Source organism: Amborella trichopoda, chromosome 11 (genome assembly GCF_054954075.1).
Source record: "Amborella trichopoda isolate Santa Cruz 75 chromosome 11, AtrichopodaSantaCruz75HAP2 v2.0, whole genome shotgun sequence".
NCBI classification, from domain to species: domain Eukaryota; kingdom Viridiplantae; phylum Streptophyta; class Magnoliopsida; order Amborellales; family Amborellaceae; genus Amborella; species Amborella trichopoda.
In genome coordinates this window covers 45,120,831-45,148,348 of record NC_142346.1, presented here as the reverse complement: position 1 = coordinate 45,148,348, position 27,518 = coordinate 45,120,831, and the positions used below count along the sequence as shown (strand labels likewise).

The following is a 27,518-nucleotide window of genomic DNA, read 5'->3' as shown; positions in this document are numbered from 1 at the left end:
TCTCTACTTATAAAATTTAGAGCTTAAAAAATAGTGTAGATATACACACTTGAAAATATTCAAAATTGACAGCCCAAATAATACATTACAAGATGCGTTATTTTCCAAGCTTGAAATCTACTTTTTATCACATCTACACATCTCGAGGTCAAGATGATCGATTTGAGGATTTCTGTAAATTGAAACTACCTCTTCTATTGAAAGTTTGAGGTGCGCCTTAATTTGATTATTTAGAACTAGAACTCAATAACAGGGTAAATCCAGTGGATTTAGATGCTCTCCCTCCCACCCTCCCTTTTGTTTTCCCCTCCACATTGCAGAGGTAAGTAAGACTGCTAGCTTTTATGTAGATTTTGAGGTACAATGGAGAGCCGATCCAACAAACCCTAGCTGGTTTTAAGCAATGTATGTAAATAAAGACGGTGTGAAGCATGTATGAGATAGCTTAAACGGTTGATTCAGTGAATATAGACATCCCTCTGCAAGCATCGGTATCTCCACTTTTACTAGTCTATAATTGGGCACTTTCAATCACTGTGCCAAGGTGGAATACAATTTGCAACTATACTAAAGAAGTTTTATGAGTCCATGCGGAAATAAATCGGCTCTTCAAAATTTATTTTTGGGATGGATTTTCGGACCCAATTTTTAAGGGCATGCAATCTTTGACATGAAGATCATGAATATAAATAATAAATTTTCAGAAATAAAAATAACTATTTTATAAAAAAAACATTTCAATTGTTAGTTTCAATTGTTTTTACATTGACCACCTACTTGCATCCATCTTTAAGATGGGTGCGTTATACCTTGGGACTGCATGTTCAATTGTTTTACATTGACCACCTACTTGCATCCATCTTTAAGATGGGTGCGTGGGACTGCATGTTCAATTGTTTTACATTGACCACCTACTTGCATCCCTTTAAGATGGGTGCGTTATACCTTGGGACTGCATGTTGTAAAAATGTCCAGCCCACTTGAAACAATTTTATTTTATGGGTGTGGTGTGCATAAGGCTGCAACTTTAAACAATCATAGTAAGACACCTCCAAATTTTTTTAAAAGAGATATAACTTTGGCGTAAAAAATTCTTAGGATGACCTAAAAATATATTTCCATCTTCAATTATAAAATTTTAAACTCTAAAATGCCTCAAATCAAGTAGATCTATTGAAAATCTTGAAAATGGATGGTCCAGATAATGTGTCACAAGATGTACTATTTCTAGGACTTAATTGTTTTTTTTTATTTATTTCCATGTATCTCGTTGTCGAGATGATCAATTAGAGAGTTTTCAAAACAGCAAAACCGCCATTTCCGATGGATTTTTCAAAAGTTCTTTTGAGGTGCACCTAAAATCTACTGTTTAATATTGCAACCTTATATAAACTTTTTCCTTATTTCATTGCAATAATTTTACCTTCCGTTATTAACCTTTAATCCATTTTAATCGTCTTAAATACTTTTTGTTCTTTATTCTTAACGCAATTTGCGGGTATTTTGTTTTGTCAATCAAGGGTAGCCAAAACCCTATGTATTCCTTTAAGAAGAGATCTGAAATGTTCAATTGCTTGTATTTTTCAAAAGTTTGCAATCATACATTTTTTTGAGGGTCGTTTGGATACCTGAAAATATATTGTATATGAAATGTATTCCTGACGTAATACATTACTTGCAATGGATTGTTTTGTTTGGGTAGTATTTGGATGCAACTTGGGAAATATATTGTTACTGTTTGACTATGCTGGACGAAAATATGGGAAATGCATTACCATCCGGATATGAAAAATATAGCTATGTTTGGATAACATGATTAGACTTTGGTTTCAACATGATAAGTCATTAGAATAACATGATTTTATTGTGATAAGCCTTATTTTTATTTATTTTTTTTAAAAGTTCTTTCAAATGTCTCTCTCTGTATAATTTCAAACAAGCAATAAATTTATGATATCAAAATCAAAATATTTATAGTACAAGTTAAAAATGGAAAGAAGTTCGATTAGTAAACTAGAATGTTTGGTAGTTGCAATAGAAAATTTTAGGTGACTAGAGAGGTATATAATTTCAATTTAGCTTTTACTAATCTCTTATGAAGATTATGTTATGTGAAATTTTTTATTATGATTGTATTGTGTAATTTCTCATCGATTACCAATTATTATTTTTATTTTTATGCCTTGATGGGCTACAACCCAAATTAGGGATAGATGGATATAAATTTTTTTTTTATTACGATTATTATAATTAGGGATAGATGGATATAGAAATTTTTTTATTATAATTATTATTTTTGTTTTTATAAGCTGCTGATCGCTTTAAATGAGGCCTACAACCCAAATTGGGAATAGAGGAATGTATAAAATTTTTCATTATCTGTTCAAATCAACTTAGATTTTCCCCTACTTTCACTTACCAATTATTAAATATTTTTGTTTTTATAAGTGGGTATGATTGCAATAAAAAATTGTCCCTATTCAAATCAACTTAGATTTTCCCCTACTTTCACTTACCAATTATTAAATATTTTTCTTTTTATATGTGGGTCAGATGAGGGCTACAACCAAATTGGGGATATAGGGATATAAATTTTTTTATTATGATTGCAGTAGAAAATTGTCCTCATACACCTATTCAAATCAATTTAGATTCCCCTTTTCATATCCCCTACTTTCACTTTCTACTTACCTTAATAATTATACAATAACATCAGAGAGGGAAATGTTTTTTAAGAGAAGATAGCGCAGAGAAGCATAGAAAAGATTTCCAAAGGTTACCTCTCAAACACGTAATAGATTTATCACCTTTTATGGACGTAATGGATTTTGTGATTTTTTTGGGAAATCTCGGGTTATGTATTTTCATTTCCTTATTATTAAAGTGTACCAAACAGTATAAATATCATATTTTCGTGTAATCTATTGTAACGTAACAAATTTCCAGGTACCCAAACGGCCCCTTAGGGATGTGCTTTATCTATTACTGCATGGTTCCAATCTAGCATCCAAACCGCCCAAACAATAGTGAAAATAAGTGATTTTTAAACCCATACTGGTGGGTGAATCATTCGCCCACATATTCGTATCAAATTGCTGGATTGACGATCTGGATCGGTCTAGATAGGTGTTCCAAAAAAATATTAAAAAAGAAATAAAATAAATTAAAAATGGAAATAGGAGTTTATGGGTTGGGCATTGAACAGGATGTAAGAAAACTTTAGACATATTAAAGAAAAAGAGAAAAAAAATATAAAAGGTAGGGTTTTAGAGTGGAATTGGGTTGGGACTCGTACCATCCCAAAACCGGTTTGTTCCCGGCCAATTCCCCACCTGGATAAAAAATTGTTGGGTTTTAAAACAGTGGTAAAAACTTTCAAACACGACGAATACCAATGCCATGGAATATGCTACCTTAGTTTGTAGATCAGTTAATGAAAAATTTGGTCTATAATTATTGGACTATGGAGTAACCATAATCCATTGAGCCAACAATGTCTATTCAAATGATGAATGGTGATGACAAGAGTGGGACCCACCATTTTGGTTCAGTCGGATCTTAGTTTATCCTACACTGTCTAAATGAGCACCATCATTTTCATGGACTGTGATGACTTAATTATTTTTTATTTTCCCTTGTTAAGTGGACTAAAGGACCTCATACCATGCTCATTGGGACTATATTATTGGGTATCCATATCCAACACGCTCCCCAAGTAAAACAAGGGAGGTCTTAAATGCAAACAGTTCATACGAACCATTGTTGATAAGCATAGATGGTGGATATTGGGTATGAATACTATACTCATGATGAGTATGGATTTTTTGTATAATGTTTGCAATGAGGTTATTTATTTATTTATTTATTTATGATGTCGATAGTGCTAGGCATTTTGGTTTTAAATGAGAAAATCGCCTACCAAGTGAATTTTCTTTATATTTATATAATAAGTAATTGTATGGGTACTTTTGATGTTCTCATAAGCCCAAACATTGGAACCTAAATATGTTCCTTTCGTTTTGTGAAACTACTGAAGTATGTTTACTTTTAGTATCAAATGAGAAGCAGCGGTCTAATTTCTTGATGAAAAGAAGACAGTAGCAACAATATGGTACATGTCATCTCCATCGTTCATCTTCGCAGAAAATAGCGGAGATGACTGATTCTTCGGATCAAGTATGTCACTATGGCTGAGTGGAAGGACTGCTTACGTCCACTTTTCATTATCAATTATGGATGGTAGAGATGACATGCATCATACTGTTGGTAATATGAAGGTATTATAGTGCATAATCCCATAGGGCCTTAGCAAAGTACCAAATTAATGAAAGCCAAAAAATCTTGAGCGGGCTCATTTTAAGATCTTAGAAAGTTCCGTGTGATATGGAAAATTATGTCATAGAAATTCTATTTATTGTGTACAATACACCGCCAGCCAATCCATTGTTCGTTTTCAAGATAGATGGTGGAGATGAACTGGATTTCGGATAATATATATATATATATATATATATATATATATTGGGGTGAATCAATGGGGATATTGGGCCCCTACCCGTTTTATTAAAAAAAACAAAAAAGGTTTTACATAAACAAGTCTTATACAACCCTTGGCAAGGAAACACTAACAACAGATGAAATGCAGGGCATTACAAAATTAGGGGGTGAGCACGCCACACAATTGCTTCATTCATAGAGACCGCCGCCTTGGCCGAATAGTCTGCAGCCATATTTCCCTCCCTATAAGCATGTTGGGCCTTCCATTGTTGGTCAGCGAAAGATGCAAGCTTGGATATACTATTAACCAAAATTAAATGCAATCTCTAAGGAGACTTGCAATGCCGATTCAAGGAATCAACAAGGAATTTCGAGTCACTCTTAATGACAAGAGGTGCACAATTTAGTAATGAAATTCCCCTCTCAAGTGCATAGAATTCGGTTTTGTTATTCGAATTGGTACCCATAGGGGCTGCAAAGGCCGCAATAAAACCACCTGCATCACTCTTGATAATGCCCCCACAACTAGCACTACCGGATTCTTTCTAGAGGCCCCATCGATGTTAAGCTTGAAATATCCTAAAGGAGGAGGTTGCCACCCCACCTAAATATGAACTCGGGGAGGTGCTAAATTCCAATGTGGGTTAAGGTTGGAAGCTATATTAAATTATGAAGGATGAAAGGCCCAATTTTTAACTTTTGTCAAAGATCTAACCAAATGAAAAATATACCATAATATAAATTCCTTAGGCGTATTACCTCCACCATGTACTTGAGAATTCCGTTCCATACAAATGCACCAAATAGTAATAGAAAATACACAATTCCAAACTAATTGTATACCTGTGGATTGAAATCGAAATTTAACCCATTTGGCTATTACGGTCACTGTGGTATGCTCAAGGGGGAAGCACTTTCCAAATCTACTCAAAATGGATCTCTAAATAAGTTTCAAATACAAGAATTGCATCATGATATGATATGAGAATTCTTTCTCCTCGTAACAAAAGAGGCAGATGGAGACCGAAACTAGACCTTGTGTTTGAAGTAGCGAAGGTGTTGCTAACCTATAATACAAGGCTAACCAGGTAAACCCCTTTACCTTAGGGAGAGATGGCATCGACAATAAAACTTTAAAGACAATTTTAATAGGCTTATCCTTTCTGATATACTCTCAAGCTCTTTTAATTGAAAAAAGGCCATCCGCAACGTGAATCCAAACAAACTGGTCCTCAAGTGGACAAATAGACAAGGCATAAGAGAGTATCTTCTGAGAGAGAAGACCTGCAAAAGATGAAGGAAGTCCACCTAGTTTTCTTTCTATCAACTATACTTAGATGTGCTGGTTGTTTAAGGGACAATGGACAAGATCTTTATGGCATTTACGTGAGATGCAATTGAATGTCCCAGGCATTGGCCATCAGTAGGGCTGTTAACGGGTCGATTTCAAGCTAGGCCAGCTCAAGCCCAATTCGGGCCTGAAATAGTATAGGGTAGGCTCGGGCTCGTCATGAATTCATGATAATGAGACTTGAGCTCTTTTAGGGCCCATATATTAAGGCACGGACTCAGCATGGCCATATATAAGTATGTAAAAAGAGTATATGTATTTAATATATCCAATCTATAAACTTTTTCCTTTAACCAGTCTAAAATCTTAATAAAGGAGGTAGGTTGCATTAGATAGGCAGCCAGAATAAAATTTTGCCATATTTTATCATGAATCTTTAACTTATGAAAAGAATGGATGAACAGGTAAAAAAAATATATGATGATGATGATATCTAACCCATAAAATAAATATACTAGGTCGAGCCTTGGAAAGGCAGGTGCTAACTCGGGCCTCCTAGGTCTACACAGACCCGGTCAGAGGGCCGTAACATGCAGCCAAAACTTGGGCCACAATTGGCCTGGCCAGGACCCATTGACAGCCCTAGCCACCCACTTTATATCCCAGTTGCCACTACTCGTGACGTTTATGACCTCCACAAGATTAAAATGGGAAAAGCGTGGAATAGCTTTAAAAAAAAAAGAAAGAATAAGTTAGATTATGAACATCATTAACGTACATAATGGTGTTGAAATGAACATATAGTTTATTCTAGTGTTGTTAAATTCGCTTCGTTTCAGCTGAACCTTTCGGATTTTAGGCGTACACTGAAGCAAAGTGAAGCCTAGTGTTGCTGCTTTGATTCTATGAGCTCTGGGCAACTTTTGTCGAATTTGAGTCTATTTCGAGCTGATTCGGCCTAAGCCAAGTAATATCTAGATAAAAGTTTTTTTTATTCATTTTGAAATTTTTATTTTTTATTTTTTCATTATTTTCATATATAATTAATTTTTTTAAAAAAAATTCTGAAGCCTGTTCCGAATCGGCCGAATCCCCACATTACTTCATTTTCCTCACCAAACCAAAAAGGACTCTGAAGAGATGTTGATAGCATTGGTCCATTCTCAGTCATGGACGGTAAGGATATCCATAATCTGTTCTTGCTCTCTCTCTTTATTTGAAAATCAGAATTCCCCAAAACCCCAAATCATAGTTCCTGTTAATATAACATCTAGGTTTGCATTACTTATTTATAGATTTTTATTTATTGAACAAATCTTCAAAATACAAAAACCAACGTTAAAATGATTGCGAGGGGTGTATTTGGTAAAAACTGTTAGTATATAGAAATCTCATTCAGTGACTAGCCTAATCATTAAGTAAAAGTACATTAGAATTTGACACTGGTATTTTCAAAGCAAGTTTCATGGAGCTTTATCAGTACAAATAGCTTTGACTTTAGATAAAAATTTCAACTGTATTCCCATAAAGATGATAAAAATATCCATTATATTTTTACAGTGATTTCGCATGTGCTTTAATTTACTTATGCATACATGTTACAGGGACTGTGATATTTTATATACCCTATTCTTAACTTAACATCAGTATTTTGAAGGGGTGTTAAGATTATAGAATCCCTTTATTTACTTATGCAATACATGTTACAGGGACGGTATGGACCGCAACTGCCCATTTGATTACAGTGGTGATTGGTACTGGGGTGCTTGCATTGGGTTGGAGCTATGCACAATTAGGCTGGATTCTGGGGCCCTTAGTTCTCTTGGCCTTAGCCTTTGTTACTTACTACACTGCAAATCTCCTCTCTGACTGTTATAGGTCTCCATACCCTGTTACAGGGCGCCGAAATCGCACATGCATCCATGTCATGAGCGCATTTTTAGGTCTCTCTCTTACACACAAGTTTTTTTTATATAAGTATTGACCTCCATTATCACTGATAGATTTAAAACTTGACTATTTCAAAAATGAGTAGGGGCTTATCATACCCACTGAGTTACCCAAAAAACTGTATTTTTTATATAAATCCCCCCCGCTTTCTAGGGCTATGTTAGGAATGGTTTTGTCAAAATTATAGTACAAAAAAATATAAATACAGAGACGATTTACTTCTGATACAGGGAGATCACAATCACTTTTATCCGTCAAATTTCAAATTGAGTGGTTGTGAGTGTGTCATTGACTAGACTCGATTCATAAAAATATTTCTCGAACCTTGTGACACACATCAAGGCATTCAATTTGACATCTAATAATTAATAGCAATTATGATGTTTTTGTAACAAAAGTAAATGGTCTCATAGTTTAATCCGATGAACTATTAAATAATTACACTATAATAAACAATAATATAGCGACCTATGAAAGAAGCATACCACTGGAAATGGAGCATACCACTGGAAAAGTAGGAAGATGACATCGAAGTAATGGTGGGCCCTACACCCTAAAAAATTTGAGCCCAATGAAGTAGAATTACCATAGCCTATTAATTTATTATAGACTTTCTTCATAGGTCATCCAATTCCCTCCTTATCATCGTCCATTGTTTAAATAGACAGTGTTGAACCAATACACTATATTTCTCACCTAAAGATATTTTACTCCTTAAGGAGTAGAGTGCACATTTACTCCATCGGAAAAAACCTCACCTAGAATTAATTTTAGGAATCTAAAATTTGGGGATGTGACATCTTCAACCCATGGATTAATTCCAATAAAAATGATTTTCTAATTGTACCCTCTCTGCCCTTGACAAAAATAATGTTTCGAGATTGAAGAGAGACCATCCAATTTTTCGGTAGTGAGATCTAACGGTTAGAAAACTCTAATTTCATTTCTGTTTTTGGAAAATAATCATCTAAAAATTCTTAAATGGTTCTCAAAATCTCATATTAAAGAAATCCTCCCAAGTAGATCTTTTGACCGAGGGAGTAGAAATAAAGCATGCTCCCGAGGGAGCATAGTATACGTGTCCATATTTCTCTATGCTTAGTCCGCTGAATTGTAGTATTTGTTCTCTTGATTCACAATTTTATTTCGCAGGCTCAAGAAAAATGATGATATGTGGTATCGCTCAGTATTTGTTCTCTTGCAGGAGCATGCTTAGTGTGCTCCTACAGGAGTATGCTTAGTGTGCTCCTGCAGGAGTACGCTCTACACATGCAAGAGTTAATTATCATATTTTTTTTTTTTTCCTTTTTTTTTTTTTTTTTTTTTTTTAAAAAAATTTGGGGATCTACTTTAAATTCATCAGAGGTGGATTTTAATAGAAAATATTTGGATCTTGAATTCTTAACCCGGCCGAGGGTCAGTTAGATCTTGGTACATATCGAGTACGTTTGGAAGTCATTTTACTCTCTTTCTTTTAGTTTTTCTTATTTTCGAAGTTGGTCACTAGGCTGAGAAGCTAATCTCCAAACTTTAGGGTCTTTAAATTTTCCAAGATGGAGTTTTACCCAAGGTAGGAAATACAGTATATGCTCCCATTGGGAACAGATAATCATTTACCTGAAGGATTGATGGTAAATATGACAAAAGAAGTATGTTCATCTAAGGTGCATTATGCTTACAGATGCATCCGTAGGTGTAGAGGTAAGGTGCACTTTCAAATTTTATCATAGTATACAATTTTGATGTAAAACGTTCTTAGGATTATCTCAAAATCTATTTTTATATCTAATTGTAAAATTTTAAATTTAAAAAATGGTTAAGAATCAAGTAGATAATATGTTATAAAATGCACTATTTTTTTAGACTTAAAATCTTTTTATTTTTTACAGTCATACATCTCGATGTCTAGATGATCAATCAAAGGGTTTTTCAACATTAAAACTATTTTTTTCGATAGATTTTTGAGCGGCATCTGTAGTTCTACATTATAAGGTAGATCCTTAGATAAACTTTTTCTTTCATCTAAACATTAAAAAAAAAAAAAAGGACAAAAAAAGAAAAAAAAGAAAAGAAAGTAGACTCATCTAATCTAAACCTCTACAAGGTTTTATACAGACGGGCCATAAATCGCAATGAAATTTGAATTTTTGAAATTTGCAAATTAATTATTTCCACTTCAACGATCACATGCATCTAAACAAAAGAAAAGGAGCAATATTTAAAGCTTAAAAATAATCTAGTTTGTAATTTTTTTTTGGTTATTCGAGATCTTTACACAACTGCTAGATATAATGAGACAATTTACTTGTGGTACAAGGTGGTGACAGTAATATTGGCCATTGGATGTAAAATTTAGTGGCTGCATTTATGTCATTGACTAAGGTCAAAGTTCAAAGAAATTTTTTCGAACTTTGTGACACACCCAAACTATAATATTTCACATCAGATGGTTACAAGCAATTGTGACCTGTCTCCATGTATAGTTATATAATCCCTATTTTTAAGGGCAAAAAAATTGGATTTTGATTTGGGTTTATATAGACTCCCACTCTCTTTCTTCACCAAAAGTTTGAATTGTTTCGTCTGTGGTGGTGTGTTGTATGGAAAAAATTTATATAATATGTCAATCTTATACTATTGATTAAAAACTAATAATTTTAACTCATGAAAATAATGCATCACATTATCTAAGTTATCGGTTTTTATGATTTTCAAGTGTTTATAGATCTGTAGACTATTTTTGAAATTTTAAATTCTATAACTCGTGTGACATTAGATTTTCAAACATTCAAAGGGCCTTTCGGCATAGGAACTGCATCTTTCGTCACTGCTTGGAGATGCACACCTTACTCTGATTGTTTAAGGTTCACGTATCATATCGTTATGTAAACCACACTCGTTTTAAAAGCCATGTTCTTAAAATCCAATGGTTTTAAAACATTTAATTGTACATGCATTTAAAAGCAGTCGGTATCGGAATCCCCTGATTTGGATCGAGTTTGATCAGTGGTGATCCACGTCTACCACTTGGCACCGTCTGATTTTCACCCCTTTTATTCGTAATTTTTAAATTTTATTTTTATTTTACCTAATATCCACTTATCCGGATCACCAAAGTGTATAACTGGTGGCCCGGTTTCCGGTTCAACCAGCCAATTGGGATGTTAAGACACCACTTGAAAAAGTGCACACACACACTCTCTCTTATATGTTTTTATGGTTTTTTTGATAAATACAGGGCAATAAGGAAATAGAATTGCTTCCATGAAAAAGGACATAATTCAAGATGTAGGGTGTCAGGAAATATGTACACTATAATATTTGGGGCGATTGAAATGATATTATCTCAGTTCCCAAATTACATGGCTTTCAGTTTTGGCCTCAATAATGTCCTTCACTTATTCATGCATTGCATTGGGTTGGGTCTTGGTATTGCCAAAATTATATCCCATGGAGAACTTAGGGGTAGTTTAAGTGGCGTTCACAACTCTCCAGTCACAAGGACATGGAATGCCTTTCAAGCCCTTGGCAACATTGCTTTTGCTTACACATTTGCTGGAGTTCTCTTAGAAATACAGGTACTGTTTTCTTCCTCCTTTTCTATATATTTAACATTCCCTCATCATCGTGATCATTATCATTATCCAAGTCTTGTCTCAGTAGGTTATATGAATCATGATCATCCATTCCCCCTCTCTCTCTTTAAAATGACCGTTTGATATCAATCTCTCACTTTCTCTAGTAGTAAAATGTGTTTGCATTGAACCATATGATATCATACATGATAGTGATTTAAAAATTGCTCATATCGGCACAAAATCACCCTGTTCGACCCGTGAATCACTCATCCAGTGCTCATCCTGTCAATATATACGAAATTTTCTGGGTCTAGAAGAGAACCAGCGATTTACTACGGTAAAAAATGACCTTTTGCTGCAGTAAAAATTTCATTTTGATGTTGTAAAGATGTCGATTCACCGATTTGGACAGATATTTGGTCGGTCCATTCTTTTTGCATGTATTTTTTTACTGGTTCAATATTATATCCGCACAATAAAAAGGTAATCTAGACTACCGATTCATCGATCCAAATCGGTTTTTGCGTTGCCCGATCTTTGTCACCGATTCGATTTTTAAATCACTGATACATAACCATGTTTAACTGAACCATTTCTTGTGATAGATAACTAGGTTGGAAAAGTTCACATTAAGTAAGGTGCACCCCAAAATCCTGTAAAAAAGAGTGTTATGAATTTGAAAAACCTTTCATCATCTCGACCGCGAACATATAGATATAAAGAAAAAAAAAATATTTTCAAATCCTAAAAATAATGGATTTTATAATAAATTATCTGGTCCATCTGAAAATTTTCACTAAGATTATCGAAAGATTCTGAAAATTTTGGGGAGACGTTTGGTAATGGTGGAGTTTCGGGTTGGGAATGGTCATTTTTTCTATCCCAAGCCGACTCAAGCGATTCTAGGTTAGGACGGCAAGTTTTTTACCACTGTCACTTATATGTATTTCACTTTTAAAGCTGAAAACTGTTGGGCTTAGTCACCCATCAACGAGTTAGTACTTGTAAATGAGTTTCTTCTCATTTCTTATGTATAAAGGACAGAGCATGCTCACATCAATGATGTGTGTGTCAGTGCTTGAGGTGGCCTTTGCACCTATGAGCTCCTCATCATGGTAAGCTCCAATAATTCCCATGCACTTTGCACACATTTGGTGTTCTTGTGCATTCATTTTGGATTCATTGAGCAATTTTATCAAGATGAAAGGCAATTTGTTCATTGAATTCATAATTTTTCTTTAATATTTACAGAACTGTGAAACATTTTCTAGAAGTTAGTTGATTTTGTATGAAGTTATAAGAATCAACACATCTTCTTTCTTTTGTGAATTATAACATATCTTCCATTTATTATATTTGAAAGAGAGGAAAGGACTTTAGGATGTTTATGTGCGTTTATAATTTGTGTTTTTAGGACACTTTAAGATCTCCTCCACCAGAAAATAAGACTATGAAAAGGGCGACACTGTACGGGATCGCTGTGACAACCATATTTTATATGTCAGTCGGTTTTGTGGGCTATGCTGCTTTTGGAAATCATGCACCAGGCAACTTGCTCACTGGATTTTATGAATCCTTTTTGCTCATTGACATTGCCAACTTGTTCATTGTCATCCACCTTGTGGGTGCCTGCCAAGTAAGTAGTGCTCTCTCACTCTCTCAGAAAGAACAATAAGAGTACTCATACTCCTCCTACATATCCCAAAATGATACTAGTAAGTAGTCTTGTATATTCTAGCATGACGATATTAATCCGGGTTTGAAAAATTACTTATCAGGCTTAGGACTTTCCTAAGCCTGCCATGATCGAGTTCTTGGGGATTTCTGGGCCAAAAACTCTGTGATCACATGAATCTCTTGGACGTTCATAAGAAAGTTGATTGTTCCTATTACATTTCCTCAGTCCGACATGGGACTCACAACAGTCAAATTGGGGGACTTGGATCCTCAAGTGTCCAAGTTGGTACCCTGATACTTGAATATAGCTGAATGTATTGAGCCGAAATATCCATTTATTTTTTCTTCAGATGGGATAGTATGAATTTGAACGCATTCATCAAACATCTTACCAAGAAATATGCTGCCCATCCTCGAAGCAAATGTATTTAGAATTTGTATTTAGTCATACCTTGTAAGGTGTAGAATTCATTATGAGTGTGATCTAAGTGTGATCTATGCCTTCATGTACTTTAATTTGTATTTTTTTTCTTTTTAATTATGCAAAATTTTATGGACATTTCTCTATGTTTCTAAATTTGAGGGTACAGTGTCGCACAACATAAAAAGGGGTCCGAAATGGACAACTGTTTTAGTCTCCAGGTAATATAGCCTCTTTCTCCAAGCACAAACTCAGTCTCTCTTCACTCATAATAATGCACTGTTGTTACAGGTGGTTTTGCAACCAATTTTTCAGGTTGTGAGAAGTATATTTCTTCGAAATGGTCGACAAACTGCTATTTGATTGCCACCTACATTCTCAAATTTCCTCTGTTGTCCTCATTCGCTTTCAGATTCACCCTCTCAAAGCTCAAAGTTCAATCACTACTTGTCATCATAATCACTCTAATCGCCTTGATTCTTCCCTTCTTTAATGCTATCATGGGCCTCCTTGGAGCATTGGCCTTTTGGCCATTAACAGTCTATTTCCCAACAACTATGTACATTTCCCAAATGAGGGTAAAGCAGGGCACACGAAAATGGATTTTGTTACGAAGTCTGAATGTCATTTGTTTCATGGTTAGTCTAATGGCTATTATTGGTTCAGTAGCTGGTATTTTCGATAGTCTTAAGCATGTGACCCCTTTTAAGATGGCATATTAAGTAAAGTCATGGGGGAAATCAGAAAGTATGAGAAGTATGAAGATTAGTTGTTTTTCTTTTTTGTATTGTTCTTTATGGCTGCATAAATGTTGGGGTATTTTCTTCAAGTGGTTAGCCCATGCCCATTTTATCAATCAGAAGCTTGCATTTTCATTAGCCTTAAGTATGTATTAACAATGTATTAAAGCTCTGATTTGCGCATGGTAAGAATTCGAACTTATGGAATAACGGATGATTGTTCAGTAACTTCTTTTGTTGGGGGGACTATGCTCAAAATAATTTAATAAATTCCATGATTCCAACAAGTTATATGAGTTAAAAGAAAGTTGCTGTAATCTGTGAACGCAATATCGGCTTGTCCTTTTGTTCTGCTTTTCTTTGGATCAAAATACTGGTGTGCCTGGGTATTATCTAATAAATTAGTGTTCACTTGCTCCATTTTCAAGCATTTGCATCAAGCGAATGCTTGACGAAAATAAAATATTTTTTCTGTTTTTTTTCTTGGTTGGAAAGGCCTAGTAGATAGTGGTAGTGTACAATGAACATGCTTGCAAGGAAGTAGCCCATGGAAATATTTATAAATGACAAGGAAGTTGTGACATTTAGGACTGCCAATACAAAATGAGATAGGAGAAAGTAATATGATAAGACCGTTTATTTTTGGCATAACGAGATTGCAAACACATTAAGTAGTTAGATGTAAGAAGAGTGTTTGACGATGTGTCATGTCTAAGCTGAAAGCCCAAAAGAAACTTTCATGAGTGACACACACAGGCTGTTGAATTCCTCCTCTGATGGTCAGGAGTGATTGCGATCTTCATATACTAAGAATAAACTGTCTCATAGTATACCATCCCATTAAATAATGGGTGGACAAATCCCTGGCTATAACTAACAAATATGGGCCACAAGGTATATCTGTGTCTAATGAAGACAAGGATACATGTCTCAGTATTCTACTATACCAGTGTAAGAAACATGAACCTCCGAGTTGGTCTCTTTGATGTGACATTCCCATACATCAAATAAATAGAGATGGGGTGGTTTTTCTTTAGTGAATTACATGCATTTTAAAAGTGAGCACTCACTAGAAACATCGTTAAGAAGTATCTAAATTTTTAAAGTATCCCATGCCTTTAGTGTCTTGGAATGAGACGTGCCGAAACTATGGATATGCAAGTCCATGATACAAGTCATAACATTCTTTTAGATGACCAAATCCTCCAATTTCATTTCTTATGCTTGTTTGACCATTTCTAATTTGCATTTTTTATCATTGTAGTGAAAGATGTAGAGATCCCTCACTTTCCATTTTGGCAAAACTGCTGCACCAAATGAATAAACGTGCACAAGGAACATCAGGGAGTTTCTTATGCTGTTAAATAAAAGATTGAGCACCACATAACTCACAGGCCTTTAACAAGAAAAATGCAATTTTCCCACATTCCAAAGCATTTGATTGCCACGTGAGGAATAGGTTTACTGCTCATGTGGATTCATCACATATGAGTTACACAATATTTTCTGAAGCCCCTTTTTTGTAAACATGCCCAATAAAGGTTATTGGTTTTTATATTCCTTTGAGTTTATGAAATTCTCTTATTCTACAATTTCTATACATGTTGACTTCTTTCAGTCTTCTTCATAGGCATGGAACTAGGACGCATGATCATCAGCGAATTCATGTTTATATTCATAGAGTTACCGGTCCCAAATTATCTTTGATAGAGTTCTTATTATGAAGAAAATCTCTTTTGCTAATTACACAAGGCTGCAGACAAACTCATGAAAGTATATTACATTAAATTTACTGAGAAAAACTCCAGATAATATGTTATTTACTTAAGATGACATTAAGATCATTAAGATCTCTTTATGAACCCATATAAGGAAAATTTAAAAGAAAGCCTCTATTTCACCACACATGCAAACAGAATCAGCAATCAATCTCAATCGTTCCTAATGAGCCACTTGTCCTCTCGATGTATTTTGTGCATTTGTTATGGTGAATTAGTACTTCTCGTTTCCTTCATTGATTAGTTCGGCCGTAGGATTCGAGCTTGGGGCGAAGTGCTCCAACCATTGACACGTTAATGAACCAAGCCAAACTCGCGTACTGGTTAATACACAGCTTTGAAGGGCTTCGAATGCTTGAGGCTCTTGATGATATCAGCCACCGAACCGATAGCAGCTAAAAGAGAGACCACAAAAGAAGCAGCTAGGAGGCATTGTAAGAGGACCCATTTCATGGTACCCCTCTTTAGCCTAGCCTGTGCTATGTACATGTTCACAGGGAAGTATACAGTGAGAGGCCAAAATGCTATAGCCCCAATGAGACCAGCAACTGAGTTGAAGAACGGCACAAGCATGGCCACTAACGTTGTTACCACAACTACGGTTGTGCGCACGAGGAGAGACAGGGGGGACAAGCTTACGCCACCCAAGTTCGAAAATGGTAATTTGACTGTCAATTGCAGATGGACAAAGCAGTTTGTTGGCCAGGTCGAGTATATCATGTCCTCAATTGCGGCAAAGATGGGTTGCCCGTACACCTACACAGTGAAACAAATAAATGATAAGATCAAAATTTTCATTATCTGCAAAACATGTGCACGGAAACGCATATACATGACACATTTTCATGCAAATACTCTATTACAAGCAAGCAACGCAGACACACACTCTCTTCTCCAAATCTCTCTTTATAATCTTTTTTTTTCTGGGGTAGCTCACTGGTAGGAAATAAACTTGCTAAGAAGGGGATAGCTCTCTGTGCTGCTATAGTTTGGCATGTTAGACTGCCGGATTTCATTTCTTTGTCGTAACTTATGATTTGGTTCAATTGCCCTATGATATGACTGTAACACTATGATTTGTATCTTCTCTATTTTTAGTTAATGAAAAATGGGTAGGGGCCTTCTCCCCCCGCTGACTTACCCCAAAAAAACAAAAAATTCCATTTAACACAGGAAGTGCAAATGATGGTTGGGCTCTTAATTTTGAGCAAGAAGGCTTCTACTAGGATGGCAGGGACATGAGGTTGCATAATACCTGGTAAGCTCCTGTGAGATGAATGGCAATGCAAAGGTTCCCGATGTCCACCAGCCAAAAGGGTTCATAGAATCCGAAACCAGTTAGGATGTTTCCAGGAGTGTGACTTCCGAACGCGGCATAGGCTGCAGAACCCAGTGAGACATAGAATATCGCAGTGGATGCCATCCCATAAACTGCTGCTCTCTTCATAGTTTTATTCTCCGGTTGATGTGGCCTCAAAGTGTCCTGGAAATGGTGAAGCATATGTTCAGGTTAAAGTGAAGTTACTATAAATTCATAGTTAGTAGAGAGAGATAATAAAGTAGTACCTGTATCTCTATGAGAACATGGGCAAAAGCATAAGCAAAAGCAATGCTTCCTAGAGCTTGGAAGGCATTCCACATGTTGCTTGAAATGGAGGAAGAAGCAGTGTCACCAATGGAGTTCCCTCTTAAGCTTCCTTTGATCTCCCCTTGACACACAAACTTTGCTATGCATAGAGCTAGTCCTATTCCTGAATACACAAAGGAGGTGATTGTTGCCACCACTGATATCGTTGATACCTTCTCCAAATTTGGTAATTGGGACAATATCACTTGAAATAAACCATAGATAAACATATACATAATCCCTGAAGTCCCACATTTGCTGTTGTGCCCGCTCTTATGGAAGCAATTTGATTTCTTCATGGCACTGCATTTGAGAAAGAGAGAGAGAGTTATCAACTAAAGAATTCTACGACTAGGTAGGGCTGTCAAAAGGCGAGTTGACTTGCTGGATCTCGGTCAAGGGTGGCAATGGACCCAGACCCGGCCCAGGACATGAGAGGTAGACCCGGTCGGGGTCCGGGTATGGGCCCAAAGCTTGGACCTGGCGGTTAGGGTCTAGGTCCAAATCTTGGACCCGAACAACCCGAACACTATTCGGGTCCAGGTCCGAGAATATTTTTCGGGTCCCAATATATGACATACATTTAAATATAGTTATGTACATTGATATTTTTTAATTTTTTGGATTGAGTCCGCCGTTTGGGTTTGGATCCAGCGAATACGGATCCATGTCCAGCAGGACCCTGACCTAACTCGACCCTTTGCCTCCCTTACGGGTCTAAACCCATGAAATGGATTCTGCTGGTTGGGTCCTGGTTCATTTGACTTGGAGCCGTGCTGGGCCAGGTCATTGTCAGGTCCAACCTCGACAAATGCAGGTTAGGTCAGGTTCAAGTCTGGGTCCGATATATTTACATGTTATTACAAATTATAAATAATATTTTCACGTATACTATGCTCCTTCAGGAGTATAGTTTACTTCTACTCCTATGGTTAGAAAACGGGAGGTTTTTGTCAATAAGAAATTTTGGGAACCACTTAAGAATGATTAGATAATTATTATAAAAGAAATATTTGAAGTTTGAGCTGTATGACACTTAGATCTCACCATCTAAAAATTGGATGGTCTCTATTCTATCTCGAGAAATTATTTTTTCATTTGTATAAAGGTTACAATTAGAAATTTCTTTTTAATTGAGGTTAATTTATATGTTTAAGAGGGTACATCCCAAAACTTGAGGTCCTAAAATTAATTCCAAGTAGGTTTTATCTAAGAGAGTAAATGAACATTCTACTCCAGCTAGAGTAGTATGTCCTTTGGCATATAATATATTATTTTTTGTATTTTTATGTCTTGACCTAGACTCAACTCGACCCCACCCATGAGTCCGGTCTAGGTCCAACTGACTTAGACCCGACCCTGGTTCGGGTCGGTTCAAGTTCGAACTTAGACTGAGTTAACAGCCCTATTGCTGGGACCAAACTTATCACAACACCGACAAATGCAACAACAAAGAGAGGTAAATGGTCGGAAGACAAAATACTTACACCATGCTTGAAGCAGCCACGATGGTGTATGACACCATTGAACCCCAAAGAATTGCATATTGCACCATTCCACACATAAATACATTTCTCGGCCCTGCAAAACTATGGAATTTAGATATATGTGCAATATGTATGTTACCGAAATGAGATTAAGAGTTGGGCTTAGGATTGAGCGGTTAGCAACTGACATTTAGTAACCTTGCGTCTTTAATTCGATGCTTAATGCTAAAATACGTTAAAAAAAAAAAAAAAAAAAAAAAAAAAAAAGAAAAGGAAAGAAGAAGAAAAGAAAAGAAAACTCTAACTAGGTTACGCAAAACAGTGCTATGCCCCAGGGGATGGAACGGATCGGGTCCAGATCTATTTGAGTGAGATTTGACTGGGTCAAGCCCGGTCTGTAACCATGCTAGTTGAGGTTCAACCCAATTCATGACATGTAATTATAAAGAGACATTGTTACTTTTATCAACTTTGTAGGGGTGCAGTTGAAACTTTCGTTAAGGCAAAAGGTATTTGTATTAAAATGTTCCAAGACATACACTTAATTAATAATTAGATAATTTATAAAAGAGAAATAATCTTGTAGGACCTTCCCCACCCGTATGTGTAGGATTTCAAAGGATCACCATTAAATTTGACACGGATCTATAGAAAAGTCAAGTCTCCCACCGATGTGATAATTTTTATAGAGATCTGTGCCAACTTTAATAATGATCATTTGAGACCTTACACGCATGGGTGGGGGAAAATTCTATAAGATCATTACGCATTATAAAAAACCAACTTTTATATATATATATATATATATATATCGGTAAATATACTCGTCACAATCTATTATCACTATCTAGTTTAGCATTAGCTTTTGTAATTTGGCTCTTTCCTAAATTTACACAAATCCTATATTTCAAAATTTCCTATATATATATATATATATATATATATATATATTTATTGGTAAATATACTCATCACTATCTATTATCACCATCTAGTTTAGCATTAGCTTTTGTAATTTGGCTCTGTACTAAATTTACGCAAATCCTATATTTCAAAATTTCCTAACAATAAAGTAATTTTTATATTTATTAAGGTATTTTATAGTCAAAAGTCTTAGATTAGTAAATGGTGTAGGTTCTAAAGAGGGAGGCCTTTCTATGTGACCCCGCCCATATATATGGTATATGTGACTTTGGTATAAGCCGTTAGATCTGAGTACATGGCTGAGATGGTTTGAGTCACAATGTCACAAGCTAGCGCTTAATCGTCAAATTTTAATTTGATAGCTTAGAGTTTTTTATTTTTTATTTTTAGTTTACAAATAATTTTGAAGCAAAATTTGGGGTAAGCAAAGATCTGATAGGGACACATATGACAAAAATAATAAAAAAATATTTCCAATGTGAAAATTTATCAGAATATCTCCAAAAATTTGTAGGGGTATTTTGGTCACTTATTTTTACATAAAATATATTATTTTTTATTTTTTTCAGGTTTGCCCTAATTTATGATGGGATGCACAAAATTTCATGCAAAATTGTTTTGTATAAAAAAATAAAAAATAAAACAGTTTTTGGCATGACATTGTGGTATGAACAATCATAACCATTCAATTCATATCGAATGGCCAAGAAGTGGGGTTCACATATACCTTAAACAATCTATTTAAGGTGTACTGCGAAATTTTATCATAACATATAATTTTGGTGTAAAAATTTATTAGGATTATCTAAAAATCTATTTTTATTTCCAATTATAAACTTTTAAACTAAAAATATAGCTAAAATCAAGTAGATCTATAAACATATGAAAATCTTAAAAATGAACGGTTTGGATAATATGTTGCCAGATGCACTATTTTTGGGACTAAGAATCTTTTTCTTTTCATATTCATACAACTCGATGTCGAGATGATCAATTAGAAGGTTTTTCAACATTAAAATAACCTTTTCCATGGATTTTTGAGGTGCATTCTTAATTCTACATTTTAAGGTTGCAACTCTACATGAACTTTTTTGGGAAAATTACATACATATTTGTTATATTTTGTGTTATTACGAATGTATCAAATAGTTTATGTTATTATATGTTTGTCCGTTTTTCTACTTTTTATAACGCAATTTTTTAAAAATAACAACTTTACCCTTTTTTGGATGTTGAACATCTGAAAATTTCATATATACCCATTTTCAGATGTTGAACATCCAAAAATTATATACATACCCTTTTTTACGTTTTCAGACGTTGAACATTCAGAAATAGACCGAAAGTTCATATTCCCATTTTCGGGTGTTGAACATCCAAAACTATGACATTTTCAGATGTTTAATATCCGAAAATGGTTTCGGATGTTGGACATCCGAAAATATCACATTTTCAGATGTTCAATATTCGAAAATAAGACTTTCTAGAAGGTCTCTATAAAATGGGAACATCCGAAATGTGAAAAATGGGAATGTGAATGTTTAACTTTCAGGCCATTTTCGGATGTTGAACATCCGAAAAACCCTTCAATTCGGATGTTCAACACCCGAAAATGAGAATGTGAACGTTAACACTTTCGGCTTATTTTCGGATGTTCAACATCCGAAAAAGGGTAAAATCGTTTTTTTAAAAAAAATTGCGTTATAAATGGTAAAAAACAGACATACAACTAATAACGGAAACTATTTGGTACATCCGTAATAACACAAAGTATACCGGATATGTATGTAATTTTTCCAACTTTTTTTCATTTGTAAATTCTAAATTCGCCATTAGTATGTTGTATTCTAGAACAATCAAGGACCCAAGGCTTATGGTGGGTGCCACCCATTGTTATCAACATGTTTGGTATGCAATTATTCCCATAATTTTCTTCTGTATCACCATGATATAAGAAGAAGTGACAATGACAGATGGATAATGAAGATAAGATGATAGAACTTATGATAATTCAATGAGATTAAAGGTGAAAAGGAGGAGAGGAGGGGTAAGTGGGGATGCTTACCAAGAAATACTCTCACTGCATCTCTGTAGGTGTAGTTTCTCTTTCCAGTGAGTGGATTGGGGTATCTATAGCAATCAGCTTGAAGAGTTGCTGTGTAGTAGGTGACATAGCCAAAGCCAAGGAGACAAAAAGGCCCCAAAATCCAACCCAACTGAGAAACACTCCACCCCAATCCCAACACCCCAGATCCTATCACTGCTGTAATTATATGGGCAGTTGCAGTCCAAACTGTCCCTGCATCAGAATCATAAGAGAGAGAGATTTACGAAAAAAATTGCCATCCAACTATTGTAGACATAGAGAATGAAAGAGAAAAACAAAATATTATGAAACTATAGCAGAAAGAGAACTATGACAGAGATATTGAGATAGAGAGATGAAAATTACTATGAAATTATAATTGTGTGAGAGAGAGAAGACAAAATTTATTATGATACATTCTTATTTCACAATTTAGCTAGTGTCCTATAACCAGTTTTGAGAGAGATAGAGAGAATAGAGCTCATGACAAAGCAAGCACTAGCCTTATAATATGCAAGATAAAGGGAATGCATTGTCTTAAAGTATGGCAGAGATATTGAGATAGAGAGATGAAAATTACTATGAAATTATAATAGTGTGAGAGAGAGAAGACATACAATTTATTATGAGACATTCTTATTTCACAATTTAGCTAGTGTCCTATAATCAGTTTTGAGAGAGATTGAGAGAATTGAGTTCATGACAAAGCAAACACTAGCCTTATAATATGCAAGATAAAGGGAATGCATTGTCTTAAAGCTTCTTACATGCCACATGCTATAGGAAAATTATATGAGCCCGTATACAATGAGACGATTAAACCTTTGATACAACAGTCACAATCACTTACTTACAAATATCCCATTTACTTACAAATATCCCATGTGAAATTCGATAGCTTGGGTTTGTTACAAAGTTCAAGAAATTTTTTTTTGAAGTTTGAGCTTAGATAATGAAATAAATGCAACAATCTAATTTCACATCCAATAGTCAAGATTACTTGCGTCCACTTTATACCAAAAGTATATGGTCTCATTGTGTAATTTTTCAAATTGTATAAACTCTCCCCTCCCATATAAGACAGTTGCATAGCTTCAGTTAAAATGTCACAAAATGTTATGCCAATATTGTTTTATGTTTATTTATTTTTTATAAATAACCCTGACATTGTATTTCATATGTTTCCATTCCTTAGTATGGTGCACGTAAAAAAAATAAAAAATGTTTATGATAAAATAAAATACCCAAAACAGACCTAAAAGTTGTATCAGTATTTTGGTCATCGTTTAATAAAATTATTTTTATTTTATTAGTTTGTATAGATTCATCCTTATAAGAAGTGAGCATACCCCAAATTTTGTTTCAAGACAATTTACAAAAAACTAAAAATAAAGTAGCCCCAGTTGTTCAATCAAAATCAAATAGACAAAGGCTAACTCATGACTTTCAGTTCTCGCATACATACATTCAGAACAAGTAGGATATGAAAGGGAAGAAATCTTTCCCTTCTTTTTATGAGAGAGACAGAGAGACTACTGACTGCATGAGAGAGAGAGAGAGAGAGAGAGAGAGAGAGAGAGAGAGAGAGAGAGAGATCTTACCATTTCTCACTCGTCCATCATCCATGTTCCCTCCCTCTTCCATCTTTCTTCCTTCATCTTCCTTCATCTCTACAGAGAATCACAATCTTGAACTCTTCTCCATCCAAAACAAACTCATTTATTCAAGTTATATGACCATAACAAATGGCCATGACTTTGCAAATCTAAGGGATTTTAAAACTTGAAACTTATTTAAAATAGATATTGTACTAAAGGTGGGAATATACGACCAATGCATATTTTCAACGCTGGATTTTATGTGTGCATTTAGTGCACTACAAAAAACATTGTCGGGATTCTTCAAACCATTAATCAAGAATTTTTTTATTTTTTATTTATTTTTATTTTTATTTTTTTTACACACACTAGCTTGCTTGGGTTTTGTGGAACCAAAGTTCAAAAGCTTGAACCGTTAACCTCCCTTGCCCAAACTGATATGTCTACTATTAAACTAAAGCCTGAAAACTTTAATTACATACTTGCGATTGCATCCTTTTTCTCCATTACAGGCTCAAGAGAAACCCCAGTATCAACAGATTTGATTTGGAGAGCTAGCAAATATCAAAAGGGATTGTATACAATGTGATTATCACCCTTTCCTATAAATAAATGTCACAAACTCCTTACGTCATCCAAAAAAAAAAGTGAAATTTGCTGGAATTTGTCATTTCTCCTCACAAAATTTAAGAAAATTTTTCTCGGATTTTCAATTTATGCCTCTAGTCACTCAATTCCGCATTTGATCCCTACAGCATGTATATAAAAAAAATTTATGTAAGCCCATGGAACAATGTAATTCCAACAGCCCAAGATTGAATAACGGTTGACTAATATGTTGGTCGGCTCATTTTTTTTTTTTTAAAAAAATCTAATGAACATCAAAATTTAGCAGCATGTGCCCTGGCATACCAAAGAATTTAATACACACTGAAGATGAAAAAACAAAAAAAAAACAAATAACCTAGAGCATGACCCCCCTTGTCCACCACCATGGTTGTCCTAATTGGCTCATGTCATTTAATCTCAACTGGGTTTACTACATATTTATCTTTTATAGCAAAGAATAAGTACTTTCTTATGTTTATCTTCTATAGCAAAGAATAAGTACTTTCTCATATTTATCTTCTATAGCAAAGAATAAATACTTTCTGATGAAAGGAAAAATAAAAAGGAGAAATACTTCCTTTTTTATACTTGTCAATAAATAAAAGAAAAAAAAAAGAAAGATAGCAACCGAAATAGGAGAAAGACTTCCTTTTTTATTCTAGTCAATAAAAAAAAGGCAAAAAAAGAAAGATAGCAACCCCACATGGCATAAAGTGATATGGTGATGGGCAAATGGTGTCAACTCCAATAGCAATCATACTAAGAAAGCCACTAACAAAAAGTTTAGCTCATATGCTATGCTTCTGGGAGCATATTATACACATTTGGAAGGAATATTATATACATTTGGAAAGATTTTTTCATTGTATCATTTACTTTTGATAAAAGAAAGTCACAATTACTACAATCATCCAATGTGAAATCTTGTAACTTTGGTGCATTGGAAAGTTCGATGCTCAAAGATAAATGCAACAATCTAATTTCATATCCAAAAGTCAAGATTAATTGTGACTACCTTGTATAAAAGATAAATGGTGTCATTGTATACTTTTCACTTTTTTTCGATCCAAAATTTTAGAAACTACCTAAGAATCATTAGAGAATTATTTTAAAAATAAAATAATTAATTTTGAGTTTTTTAACACTTAAATCACACCCTAAAAAAATTGGAGAGTATCTCCTTAATCTTGATACATTATTTTTTTCGATTGCGTAGAAAGTGAAATTTGGAATATTTTATTTTATTTTTTCTTGATTTTAATTAAGAGGTTGAAGAGCTTATATCCCTGAAATTCGGGGACTACTCTTAAATTGGGAAATGTGTTACCACCTTGTGGTAGCCACCCATACACCCTAGTCACCACCTTGTAGTTTTCATTCCCACTAATAGCCCCCAATAAATTACCAAAAAAAAAAAAAGATAGTATTAAGAGCATGAAATCTTTCGGCCAGAAAGTTTCTACCTCATTTTATAATAAAAGTTATATTGATGAAAAAGTCTTCTAATGTTAGAACTCCAAAGTTGTAAAATCAACATATGGTTCTTTTTTTTTGCCACAATTGGAAGCATAATGGATGTGCACACATACCTTGCAAAAGCAACAAAAGGTCAAAAGAGAAAGTGAAAAGATTTTATGCGCCTGAAGGAGCATATTGTCGACTTACACTCTTGTGTAAAACTTATCTTAGGAGTGCGTTTGGTACCAAATTTTAGAGATATTACGTTTTGAAACTAGCGACTAAGCTCAAGAGGGAAATTTTTAAATCATACTCTGTTGTGCTTGAAAGAAAGAAAGTCTCAAAATTGAATAGTGGCAGCCAATTTTTTGGAGACTTAAAGTGTTGAATAACTCAAATTGAAAATTTTATTTTTGAAAATAATTATCTGGTGATGCCTAGGTCGATCCTAAACTTGAGAAAAACTCCCAAGTAGCTTTTTCACACAAGGGAGTAAGTGTACAATGTGCTCCCATGAAGCATGGTACACATGCTAACCAATAAAAATGGTATGTCGTCTAAATACAAGATAATTTAATGAGTTTAAACATTAAAGATTATATTCTAACCTCAAATTGGTGGGATAAGATTTAGATGATAATGAAACTTTAAACATTATATTAAACAACAATGTACTTCTTTAGAAAGCTTTAACAAAGAAGCGTGCGTAAAAATGTTAATGAATGGTATGGTGAAAATTACAAGTCATAAAATTTTTTCTTTTTTGTGAACATGTTTTCTCTAAAAGATTTTTTATTTCTTTTTTGCAAATCAAATTTTGAAATGTATTGAGATTTGTTTCATGAGTAAATTATTGGAAAATATTTTTTTGGGTAATTCAGTAGGAAAGATATGCCCCTGCCCATTTTTTCAAGAGTTAGTTTTTTGTTTGAAGTGGTCAATGGAGTTATGTCAATGAAAATAAAAACCACTACATGGTAACTAGGTTGTGGGAGCGCTACCATCACGAGCCCATCTCCTTTCTCAATTCTTGGAAAACTTTGCACATAATAGCCGGCTAGCTTGACATAAACTAGTCTGGCTACCTAATGCAATGTAACTCCTCTAGTCTTTTTGTGTGTGTGAGTGAGTGAGAGAGAAAGCACCAAAATGAGAGAAACTCCTCCAGGTTGTGTGTGTGTGAGAGAGAGAGTATCAAAATGAGAAACTCCTCTAGGCTTTATATGTGTGTTTGTGTGTGTGAGAGAGAGAGAGGAAGTACCTAAAATGAGAGAGAAACTTCTCTAGGGTTTGTGGCCTTGCAGAAGGGAAACAATCGACACAGTTTGTTACAAGAGTATAGCAACAACTGCTCTCCACCTTTTGTGTGTTTCATAATGCACAAATCTCTCCCCAAGCTTGCTTTTATAGATGACCAGATCTACATAATTTGTCAATGAAACAAGTTTGTATGGAGAGTGAGAGAGAAAGGGGTCAAACCTGAGACATGTGTCTCCTTCATAAAAAGCAAGTGTAGAGGCCTACGAAGCTTCTCGACCACCTCCACTAGACAAAACTTAATGACCATTACACAAACCTGCTTCCATGATAAAGTGCATGCATTTGCCACTAGTTTTGTCAATAATCTCTCTCTCTCTCTCTCTCCACATTTTATAGGTTGTAGTTCTTCGAAGGGTGAGGTTTGTATAAGGTGTCAACCTTATACTATTTGAGGTAGGTTGCACTTCAAAACTAAGTCAAAAATGTAGTTTCGGTACCGCAAAGTCTTAGGATGATATGAAAATCTATTATTAACCCC

General features: G+C 34.7%; 2 protein-coding genes across 4 annotated transcripts; one reads left to right on the top strand and one right to left on the bottom strand.

Annotated features, from left to right (window-relative positions):
• The first annotated feature begins 10,860 nt into the window (after positions 1-10,860).
• On the top strand, positions 10,861-16,732 carry LOC18448429 (amino acid permease 2). 2 transcript variants are annotated; one of them, XM_088850889.1, is made up of 3 exons: positions 10,861-11,316; positions 12,731-12,952; positions 16,151-16,732. In XM_088850889.1, the coding sequence occupies exons 1-3, from the start codon at positions 11,044-11,046 to the stop codon at positions 16,220-16,222; spliced, it is 567 nt and encodes a 188-aa protein (XP_088707015.1). In that variant the 5' UTR covers positions 10,861-11,043; the 3' UTR covers positions 16,223-16,732. The 2 variants fall into 2 exon arrangements, with proteins under 2 accessions (XP_088707015.1, XP_020531776.1); XM_020676117.2 differs by lacking the exon at positions 16,151-16,732 and adding an exon at positions 13,706-14,243 and having other exon boundaries at positions 10,871-11,316.
• LOC18448428 (amino acid permease 6) lies at positions 15,911-27,206 on the bottom strand. Of its 2 annotated transcripts, none has more exons than XM_020676119.2 (7): positions 26,982-27,206; positions 23,657-23,725; positions 22,035-22,268; positions 19,047-19,140; positions 17,499-17,862; positions 17,188-17,415; positions 15,911-16,688 (listed from the first exon to the last, which is right to left on the bottom strand). In XM_020676119.2, the coding sequence occupies exons 2-7, from the start codon at positions 23,721-23,723 to the stop codon at positions 16,257-16,259; spliced, it is 1,419 nt and encodes a 472-aa protein (XP_020531778.1). In that variant the 5' UTR covers positions 23,724-23,725; positions 26,982-27,206; the 3' UTR covers positions 15,911-16,256. The 2 variants fall into 2 exon arrangements, with proteins under 2 accessions (XP_020531778.1, XP_088707013.1); XM_088850887.1 differs by lacking the exon at positions 26,982-27,206 and adding an exon at positions 24,618-24,680.
• Positions 27,207-27,518: the final 312 nt, after the last annotated feature.

Bases quoted from the DNA above. Each gene is read 5' to 3' on its own strand.
- LOC18448429 (XM_088850889.1), top strand. From the start codon at position 11,044: ATGTACACTATAATATTTGGGGCGATTGAAATGATATTATCTCAGTTC. The intron at 11,317-12,730 runs GTACTGTTTTCT...TTGTGTTTTTAG, and splicing joins GAGTTCTCTTAGAAATACAG to GACACTTTAAGATCTCCTCC. The intron at 12,953-16,150 runs GTAAGTAGTGCT...ATGGTGAATTAG, and splicing joins ACCTTGTGGGTGCCTGCCAA to TACTTCTCGTTTCCTTCATT.
- LOC18448428 (XM_088850887.1), bottom strand. From the start codon at position 24,648: ATGGTGGTGGACAAGGGGGGTCATGCTCTAG. The intron at 19,141-22,034 runs GTAAGCATCCCC...ATAGTTTTGCAG, and splicing joins TGCAGTGAGAGTATTTCTTG to GGCCGAGAAATGTATTTATG. The intron at 17,416-17,498 runs GTACTACTTTAT...CACCATTTCCAG, and splicing joins ATGTTCTCATAGAGATACAG to GACACTTTGAGGCCACATCA.